An 11,580-nucleotide genomic window follows, 5' to 3' on the forward strand; every position below is an offset into this window, starting at 1 on the left:
CACATGCTTCCAGTACCAAAATATAATTTAGAAACACACATACGGCGATATACATGGAACCTTCAATGGTACACAGAGTGCAATTCCATGGACAGAAAGACACAAATTTATAAAATAACAAATTTACACTCAACAGTATGAATACATGCAAAAATTCGGAATTATCTTCAAGTCAGTTCTTGATCGTTTGTTATTGTTCAAAGTTGACCTTGACAAGAAATATACTACTTTGATCAAAAGGGAAGTTGATCACATAAAAAGTAATAACGAACTGTTTGCATAGAAATTGCATATACTGTCAAACCTGTCTATAAAGACCACATTTGGGAGAGCCAAAATGTGGTCTTTATTGGGAGGTTGTCTTTATTAAAAGGTTAAAATACACTGTAAATGTTAAAATGGGAAACAAAGCAGGTGGTCTTTAGAGCCAGGTGGTCTCTGTTCAGAGGTGGTCTTTAACACAGGTTTGACTGTAAATGAAGTTTGCAAAATATATTTCATGAATAACGCATGACACTGTTTCCTCCTATTTTTAAAACCAATTGCTCAGTGCATATGACACCTATTTTGTTTCGTATGAAGTAAGTGGTGAGCTGATTACCTTTCAAAACAATACATATAGCTTTGACTATATTATTTTAAGAAATTTTCAAGTGAAACTAGTGTCAAATGAGTCTAAGGTTATTAAGGAGAAACCACGTTAAAAGTTCAAAACCCTTTGACCTTGACCTTTGAACAATTGGCACCAAAATCAATAATGGGCCATCTATTGACCAAGGTTTATGTCTCTTTGATGTTTAAAGGCAACATGATTACATATTTTCATGTTTGCTGTTCTTATAAGTGGAAACCTTTTCCATATTTATCATCATCATCATATCCTGTGTTACATTATTATAAAGCTCCACGGATGTACTCGGCAATGGTTAGTTTTTAGACAGTTTCTCGGAGTGACTATTGGCGTGCCGCTGTAATTTAGGTTGTAATTTCAGTGTTCAAACTAGTGCTTGTTATTTTCGATGAGAAATCTAATGTCATGTGCAAACAGAAAAAGACATTCCATCATTTGGGCCGATGCCATTACATCCCTTGTCTATTTAACTACCATCAATGCTGAAAATATGCACAATTTTCAATATCAATACTCAGTACACGAAACTGCAATACACAGTACAAATATTACTTTGAAAACTCAATACACAGTACACCATCGACGCTCATTTATCACCGATTTCTCCGTCATTTGAACATTTACAAAGCTGAAATTATGCACATTTTTTCTTTGTATGTAACTTAATAAATCGTACGATTCAGATTTTCCCCACAATGGAAATAGGTGATGGTATCGGGACAAATGTGTTCACGACATGCATTTATCAAATGTTAAACTTCTCATTTTATCACAAATTTTAGCGTTTCTACTTAAAGGACAAGGAGAGCCTAATAGTAAGTTAATTTCATACGAAAGCTATCCTGAAGCCTTTCATAACGCTGAAAGAAATTTTAAAATCGGACCACTATTGAAAAAGATGTGGCAGTTTGAAATTCAAGAAAATTGCTGATCATGGAGGCAGCCATATTGTGTGTTTATGACGTCATTTACACACTGCTGAATATTTTATTTAGCAAATAACCTTTAAAATATATTGATTTTATATGTTTTTTGAGTGTAAGATGTAAAACATGATAATTTCTTTCATTACAGCTAGAAAAACATAGAGAAATTATTTTATAGAAATAAGTAAATACAATTCAAAAATGTGTCTAGAAATTTAATAAATCCGCCATTTTGTTTTTTTGTTGCCATGGAAACAAAATGACCGCCATTTTTGATCAAATATTTAAATGATCATAACTTACTCATTTTTAAGTCGAATTTGAAAATTCTTTCACTTCTTTAAACGATTAAAGAAATCCCAGCAGATGGAATTAACATCAAAACAACATTGCCTTGCTCTTTAAGATTAATTCATTTTACGCTTGTGAGAGCATATATATACACAGTATCTGGTTATTAAAAGTAATGGTCTTTTCTTCTTTAGTAGTATAATACAATAGTAAATCGGGGTTTTACTTACCTTGTTGACTAAAAAATAAACACGTTTTCGGAAAATACCTTATCAATAAATGGCAATATCCGGAGTACGCATCCTCACCGTGATTGTGTCACTTGTGGAAATAACCACATTTTAACATTTGCTTTTTTCTCTTTGTAAAATTATTTCTCTTGGAAAATTACAAGGGTGTGCAGGGTGTGCATTTTATTTCAAAATATTACATGGGTATATTAACAAAATTTATGCTGTTAGGTTGAGCAATTAGGACAGGAAAATCAAAGTTAAAAAATAGCAACAGACACTAGAATATCATAGCATGAATGCATGTAGTCAGTAGGTAAGCCATAGTTTAGTAGACATTTGGTCAGAAGTCAACACTATTGTGGTATCGAAATACACCACGGTTTCCGATCAAAATTTGGAAAACACATGGGCACCTAGTTGTAACATATTTTGCAGGTTTATTTGCAACCATATTGTCAATGGGCTAAACCATTAGTTCACATCAGTCAAAACTGCTTGACCATGAGTTCACATAAAACTTCGGACAGCATATCACACGGGCATATATATTTACAAACAGCTCAATTTATACGTTTGAAAGCCGCATGAAAACAAAAATAGTAGGCTCGTTTAAGTTCTTCAAATTCACGGATTGTTCACATCTACCGCAGATAGCTACTTTTCATTTTATAATTACTACTATTTGATGAACAATGTCCCTCAAGTAAAACAGTTAATTGTTTTTTGGACTTTAGGAAAGCTCAATGCACTCGTTACTGGGACATACACATAGCTATACTAGATATTAACAATGACGGGCCGACGGACAAACGGTAGTGATCACAACATTTCCGACGAACGACCTTGTAAATAGTATAACAGGGGACACAATTCAATGGGATGATACACCTAATACCTACACAAGTTATCTATATTTTATTTCTATTTACTCAAACAGTATGAACTATAACGAATACGATGCAAAACAAATTAATAGTCACAAAATTAATATGTAGAAAGGTGTCGGCGATTGAATCCTTAAGTAAAGAGAAATAATATTTCTCCTAATTTTATGAAAAGAAGTTCCTTTTCGAAATAGAGGATAATGCTAATGTGTTTAATAAAACGATCCAGTTGTATTGTAAAGGTATATGTGAAATTATTGTAAGAATTTAATGAAATTACCAATGATTATATGGAATGGGTGATTTTGAAACAAAACATATTGGCCTCCGCTCTAGTGTATACAAGCTGCGAATGAATTTTGGCAGTAAACAAACTACGCCTATTTAAGAGAAATTCCGACAAAATTTACTACTATAGGAATGGGTGTGACAGAAACGAGAAGGGATGGAAAAACTGCCAAATCCCTTGAGTGGTATTCACCAGACAGCAAGGTCAGTTGATCAACTTAGGGCCAGTTTTTATTGGTGAAAATTATACATCAGTTAAGAAGTATAAAAACGCCTGATCGTCTATTTTCGTGATTAAAATAAATAATAAAAATAATAATAATTCTGGCAACAGTCCTCGGAACATTCACCACAGAACATCTTGGTGTCTCAGCTGTTTTACGATAATTGTAGTACATTTACATAATGAGTGTTTACACTGCTACTCATGGTTTATGCAATACGTTGATTTCCGCCAATATTTCCTTTTTTGCACGATGAAACCTTTTGAAAATTGTTGATATGTGTTAGTCTGGTATTGATCAATTTTGTTAGTATTAAGCAAAACTACAAGGTAAACAATATATGAGACCTGATACTAAAATGGGTTTCTTGTTGAGAGGTGGGCTTTCATATTCTATGTGGTACTTTGCATGAAGATTCCAGAATTTATATATCATCTTGGCGAAATTATTCTTTGTAAAAATTTAGTTTGAATAATCTGGTTGTGAACTATACTAGAAATACGCCGTCCTCCTCAACGCAAATCTTCGTCATTGCGAAATGCTCTGACAGACTCTGACTCACATTGTAGCGACATTATGGTCAAAGATAGTTCCTTAGTAACCACTAGACTGAAATAGTTTAAACTTAGTACAAGACTTTGGCATCCTAAAATGTCCTCTGAGAGCTAGGTTTCATTAATCCGTCTCACAGGCTTCTATTAATTGTCTCACATTATATCAAAAATGTGTCCCATTTTCAAGCAGACATTTTGATGAAACTTTTGCAGGTAAACCAGTTTCTAAGCAAGTAATGGACCAAATGCAACTCTGCCGAAAATCCCCTACTAAAAGCAAGATTTCTTAACCCTTAGCCTGCTGGCGGCAAGTGATTCTGCCTTTGCGACCAGTGCAGACCAAGATCAGCCTGCACATCCGTGCAGTCTGATCATGGTCTACACTGCTCGCTATTCAGTCAGTAAATTTTTAGTAAACACCCCTTCAAATGATAAATGGTACTGCCCATATTGGAAGATGGACCAGTCCATTATAGAAATTTAGCATGGTAAGGGTTAAGGTTGCTAGTTTGCGTTCTATGCTTTCAAAAGGATCTACCAGTCTCTGATTTCAGCATTGTTGTATTTTTTGTCGTTTGGAATAACAGAGTTTGTTCAATATTTGTACAACAATAGAATTCCACCTTACCCGATGCTTGAGGACATGGGAGGTGTTACACATTCATTACAGCGCATGAATAGACATGATCTGAGTCCGCTAATATTTGCTTTGTTTTGTTCTATGTTTCCAAAAGATATTTTTATAGATTTACATATATAACAGAATTACAAATTACATGTATCAATTTTCATTCCTTATCTTTAAAAAAAAAAAAAACATGTAGACGGATGTGATAATATTTTCAACTAGCTTGTACTGCATACACAGAAAGTTCTAGTTTGTGTACGTACGTTAGTGGTGAGAAATAAAGGTCTTATTTCAGAAGTTTAAGAATAATGATATATTTCAGATCACTGGCATTCAGGCTATTATTGCCCGCGTATATCTCGGTGATATCCGTCAGTGTAAAGTTTCCCGAGTTTCTTTTATTTTGCTTTTGATGCTTATGTCTATGCTTATTCCCATCGGAACATTTTTAACAGAGATAATTTTATGACCATTAGACTGGTAATTTTACGTATTATTCCGAGTTTCCCGCACTTAGTTGTCAATGAGCGTAGATAATTAAATGCAAGTGTTTAGTTTAGTGAAAACTTCGAGCTATAATTGACTTTGGTTCGAGCTGGTCAGTTTTTGCGGAGTAATGGTTCTTATATATACGTAGAATATGCGCAATCAGTCACATTTTATGTATTTTTTGTGTGTGCACATTGAGCTGAATTTTGGCATGCTACTTTGGCTTTTATTTAAAATAAGGTTTTGATACATGTATATATTGAACGGAGAGCTTTTAGTCTCGGCATCGTGGAACTGATTTGATCATAGTTTCATTAACAATAGCACATACCTAAATATAATGTGCTGGAAGTTGTATATGATACTTCTTGTTAAATGAAATCCAACGTTTCTGTGTAAACATACGGATGCAATTTCGTGTACAAGTATGAATGCAATCTGTCGTTAACAGAGATTTTCAGCTTACTTCGCTCGTACTGCGGACCACGGACTGCGGACTTACTATAGGGGTTTTCTCAAACTGTATATGAGGAAGTTATGCATAAATTCAGCATCCGGTTCTAATGCCGTAATACTGTTTCCATTTAAAATATCTGAGAAAAGACAGTTATAAGATTTATTAATATCCGTCTTATTGTATATGAATTACCGATATATTTTGTCTTACAAGCATTCTTAACAGCGTGGGAGCATTTTTAATTTTTTTTAGTACCCTTTTACCTTTTATCTCGCTTTTTGATTAATGTATCTGTTAAAATCTTTCGACTACCGTATCTATGAACAAGAGGCCAGAGGATCTGTATCGAAGGCCTGTTCTTTTTTATTTGAAGTGCTGGAACTTATTTATATGCTTGCTGTCAATTTCGTGAAGTTCTAGCCAGTATTCGCTAGAAGTGAAAACGGCTATTGATTCAACGATCAACATACCCTATAATCCTGGATTTGAACCAATGACCTCCTGGTGAGGAGACAGACACTCTTCCCTTCCCCTGCGCCGCAAGAGGTTCACCTATTTTAGCTCAGTCGACCCCTATGCGTAGGGGATCACAGCAACATATGTTATAAGTTATTACTTATTATAATAATTGAATATTTGGTATCAAAGAATGTATATAGTGTATATGAGCCGTGCCATGAGAAAACCAACATAGTGGGTTTGCGACCAGCATGGAACCAGACCAGCCTGCGCATCCGCGCAGTCTGGTCAGGATCTATGCTGTTCGCTGTTAAAGCCTATTGGAATTGGAGAAACTGTTAGCGAACAGCATGGATCCTGACCAGACTGCGCGGATGCGCAGGCTGGTCTGGATCCATGCTGGTCGCAAACCCACTATGTTGGTTTTCTCATGGCACGGCTCATATGGAAACATGGAGTTTCGTATTATTGCACTCGCGACGCTGAACTGCTTCTGTAAGACGCACAATTTTGAATATGCACGATACGATGCGTAACATTTTAATGCACCGCGGTAAAAAAAATGTCGCACGTGGTATTATATATTCTGAACCATTTCAAACCCTACAAATTCAGTTTTATGCGGTACTGATTACATTCGGGTTTCCCGGTCACCCTATCGTGATATACATGATGGCTACATTATGAATTTTTAAACCAATATAGATCTTGAGTTTTCTTGAGTTTAAATCTTTCTTCAAGTTCCCTGAAGCAGACTATCTACACATACCATATATGCATATGTTCGAAAAGGTACTCGACTAAAAAGGCTTTGTCAATAATGATAGCCTCGACTACTAAGCTGGTGGTATCAAATGACCACCAGAATCGCTCAAATGGTGTCATTGGAGTTGACTAAGTCAAAAATATAATTTCGTTGACAATTCTTTGCATGTACTGGCCATAAAACATTTTGGAATATGATTGGAATTTTGACATTGGACGCTTCCTAGGCCCTTTGTTCACAAAACAATTTTCGGTCTCAGCTGGGTTTTAGATTGAAATTTTGACAGCTAGTTTTAACGGTACTTAAAGATTAAATTCCAGTCGAGACATGGCAATCCTTACTGAATAGTTACTTGAAAATAGTCATGAATTTAAAACATAAATTTTAACATGCAATTTTGATATCAATGAAAATGTTTCATTATCAAACTCAGCTGAAACTCAGAATGTTTCGAAGCCCGCCCGCTTAGCTCAATAGGGAGAGCGCAGATCTACGAATCTCGGGGTCGTGAGTTCGAGCCATGGGCGAGGCGTATGCTCTCCGTGATGATTTGATAAAAGACGTTGTGTCTGAAATCATTCGTCCTCCACCTCTGATTCATGTGTGGAAGTTGACAGTTACTTGCGGAGAACTGGTTTGAACTGGGACAGAATCCAGGAACACTGGTTAGGTTAACTGCCCGCCGTTACATAACTGAAATACTGTTGAAAAATCAAGACCGAGCCTGTCTTGATCATTTTTCAAAATCTGATATCAGATTATGTTAATACGAAGTGGCTATTTTTTATTATTATTTTCAAACATGCTGATACATAACTAATTCAGGATGTTGTCGCTTAATTATGGGTAATGTATCAAATATGCTATCTTTTTTTTTATTTTAAACATGCTGATACATAACTAATTCAAGATGTTGTAGCTAAATTATGGTAATATATCAGATCTCGTTTCGGCGGGGATGAAATATACATGTATGAGTACTTCTGTATGTTCAGACAAAATGTTGAACGAAATCATTCAAGATATTTCATTAAAATTTCTATTTTATGGAACATTCTACATATCAAAATTAATGAAAAACAATGACTTTTTTCCGTACAGAAGTTTACCAGAATACTATTTATACTATGCAACAAAAATTAAACGGACGTTCATTTTATTCAGAATGTTTAATTTTTTTTCACAATAATGTTTTGTACTGTTTTTTTTTCTGATCTTGTTGCTAGGAAGAACAAGTCTAGGAATAGTATGGACGAACACAAATTAAAACTAAACTGTTTTTATAGGAATCACCGTTATCTTCAAATCCATGTTTTAAGTTGTACTTTTTTAATGCATGAACATATTGAGGTGAAGTATTGTCGTAGTACCGTGGGTTCGAAACTTCACATGTCGTGTCGTTCGAGTCGCGCGGAAGATAGGTAACGCCAGAAATGTCTCAATATCAAAACAAAATGTTAAAGCATACGGATATTTGAAGAACATGCTAAAGGCAAGTAAAATGCGACAGAGTATTTAGATGACATCTGAAAATTGCGATTACGTGTGTTAATTGTAGCCTGTTCACTATCCATATATTTTTAAACGTAGGTATTGTATAATAGCAGATAATTATATCACAATACACTAATTTTTACAATGAAGGCAAAAGTTGCTACACATGTAGGTAAAAGAAACATATATTTCTTTCTTGCGAACCTTTAAATATTTTGAGAAAACCCCTACTGTAAGTACGCAGTCCGCAGTCCGCTGTCCGTAGTCCGCGTCGAAGTAAGTTGAAAATCTCTAATATTAAATTAAATACCTGCTTTTTTGTTTTACATTTAAGGTATTACACCATCTAGATGGCGAAGGTGACACTGGATTCCGTATGGTCATTGAGACGCTGAAAGAGACCCGAAGAGTTGTACGTCCAGATGGTTTTCTAGTCATATCAACATGTTTGCCATCAACGTGCTTGCATTCTGTTTGGTTTACACAATTCAATTTGAAATTAACAGAGAGATATGTCAAAGTACTTCCGTCCTTGGAACAGTTTTCTGAAATGTTCAACACCACGAAATTTGAATGCATGCAAAAATTGAACACCATCGGTTCCTTTTTTCTCGACGAATATTACAATGTAGAGGGTCCATTAGATAAATCATGGCGACAAGGTTCGTCATACTGGAAGTTTGCAACAGAGGAAGAAATAAATGTAATTGAAAAGAAGCTTAAGGAACTGAAACAAAGTGGAGAGCTTGAAAATTGGGTCAGAGCTCATGATCGTGCCAATACTGCAGGAGTCCTGACATGGATATTTTGTAAACCACAGTGAACAAAATAATTTTGGTGACTTAACAGCGCATATATGTAATTTTCATAACTCTTGTGTGTAAAATAAAATTATGTCTGAAATTTGCAATGAAGTGAAAAAGCAGCAGTTTTTTTAAGGTTACGTTGGACACCAGAAAAACTATTTATTTGTTTTATTCGTTTTCTATACAGTTAATTAGAACCTCACAAGAATATTACGGGTGAAACGGTTTTTTTCTTGCGTCTCGTTAATACGTGCGTCAAATATGAATTTTTATTATATACTAGTACCTATACAAATTCTGTTAAAAATACGGCTTGTATTTCACAAGTAAATATGAACAGGCAGAAAAAAATCCGTATTGTACCTTTTGTATTGTATGTTGGCGGACTACTTTCATTTGATATGCATGACCTGACACAGTTCTATAAATATATCTATATAGAGCACATAAAAAATAATTTTAACATTGATAAACATTGAATCCACTCCAGACGAATACTGCATCCCAGATCAAGCTACTGTTATAATTACCCTATAATATTGTTGTTACAACATTGCAGTTTATTTCTCCATTTAAAACTCGATTTACATCATGTTTGGAACCAAACTTGTTGAAATTTGCTGCTTAGATCGAAATATAAAGTAGCAAATCAATTGTTTCATTTTAGACCAAAAAAAAAAAAATTAACGTGGACGTGCAGTTTATGGCATTAACGCAAGTGGTGGTCATGCACGTTATTGGCGGACAACCAAAAATCTCCCGAAATATCATGCGGCATACAATGCACTTACAAACTATATAATTGTAATTCGGTACCTGAGTTTGGGGCAGCAGAATTATTACATATTATTAAATATGACCCTTTAGCGAAACAAATGCATCCTCTTAATTTCAAGAAAATGCTTTGAAAATTTGAAACCAAACGCGATATATTCTGATTTATCAAAATAAGGAGATAATTTGCGGTTTACGCAAACTTCTTTTTGTAACAAAGAAAACACATTTATTACAGAATGTCAAACTGGGGGTAGTGTTCTGTTCAAGTTGCAAAATGATTTTGCTGTTTCTTTCTGCAATTGCTTATTAATCAAAATCATAGTCATCATTCATGTAATCAAGAAATAAAGGGAATCTACATGTATTAGTATGTTGTATTTTTGTGCATTCTTTCGTACATGTTGTTCACAAACAGACCAAGTTACGTTGTCACGGGAAACTTTCCATCTTAAATATTTTACAGCCGATGCTTTAAGATGTAATCACAAAGGTTTCGATTCAAATCTGAAGAACAGCAAAACTCCAGCCCCAGAGTGTAACTTAACAAATGGGAAGGTGTATTGCGCATGATGTTCTGTTTAGTGCGTAAAGTCACACCAACAAATATCACATTACGTTTTTGATGATGGAGGAAAACCCACAATGCCTCTCCAGGAGTTATGGCAGACGCCTTGATAGAACCACCGACCTTCCGCAAGCCAGCTGGACGGCTTTCGGAAATGACGATCACAGCAGGATTCGAACTCACAAAGTTCAGAGGCAAGTGATTTGAAGTCAGTGACATAACCATTAACCACTCGGTCATGGAGGCTCTGGTACATAACGGCCTCCGATATTTGATACAAACAGGCAAACAAATGATGTATACAGATTCTAGTGAACAGATTGTGGGGATGCTCGATGTGTCAATCAGAACTATGACGGAATGCGACAGAAAGCGATTGTAATTATGCCATAATATTTACTAATAGTAATTTAGAGGCAAAATGCTTAGCTACAAGATCAAATAGCTAAACTACTAGATTTTCTAATTAAAGCAAACAGTTGGCCAAATAAACACAGGTAATTTCTTCATGAGTCTTAAAGCTACTGCTCGGACAAGATCAGGCATGTCCCTCCAGCTCCCATAGAGATTGGGGTTTACGCACAAAATTTGTTGCAAACATGTCTGCGAGATATCAAGGGGATTGCTCCACACATGGTACTCTTATAATCCTTACAAAATTTGACGAATGGACACAATCACTGACATACATTTAAATGACAATGTCGAGTTAACCACAAGCTGGCTAGACATTAAATGGCGTGCTTATTATCCTTATTTCTCACTATCAATGTTTAACGTTTCATAGAAAAAAAATCGGCCCAGTTGTTCGTAACTTTAACAGGCGATTAAGCTAACGGTCGATTGACGTTTAGAGTTACATTTCTACATTTTAGAAGACTCTTCAAAACATATTACAATTTAAGAATCATTAACACTAAAACGTCTTTACAGTAAAATGAAAAATTCATACTAGTGTTTCCCATCAAGACTAGTATTTTGAATCAAAACTTAACAGGCGATTAGTTTAACAGTCTGTTAAAGTTTCGAACAACTGGGCCATCGTTTACTTTAAAATGAACACAATGTGTGTCTGGCAGACTGATTGGCTGATTGAAGGAGGGGTCCT

The 11,580-nt window shown here is 35.1% G+C and overlaps 1 protein-coding gene across 1 annotated transcript in view; it reads left to right on the forward strand.

Annotated features, from left to right (window-relative positions):
• The window catches only part of LOC123549862 (uncharacterized methyltransferase YodH-like), a 34,073-nt gene extending 23,802 nt beyond the window's left edge, over nucleotides 1-10,271 (forward strand). The window contains exon 4 of the mRNA XM_045338354.2: nucleotides 8,659-10,271. Within this exon, the coding sequence (XP_045194289.2) occupies nucleotides 8,659-9,147 (489 nt within the window). The 3' untranslated portion in view covers nucleotides 9,148-10,271. The remainder of the gene's footprint in view (nucleotides 1-8,658) is intronic.
• The last annotated feature ends 1,309 nt before the right edge of the window (nucleotides 10,272-11,580 follow it).

The sequence above is a fragment of the Mercenaria mercenaria genome, chromosome 15 (assembly GCF_021730395.1).
Source record: "Mercenaria mercenaria strain notata chromosome 15, MADL_Memer_1, whole genome shotgun sequence".
In the NCBI taxonomy this organism is placed as follows: Eukaryota; Metazoa; Mollusca; class Bivalvia; order Venerida; family Veneridae; genus Mercenaria; species Mercenaria mercenaria.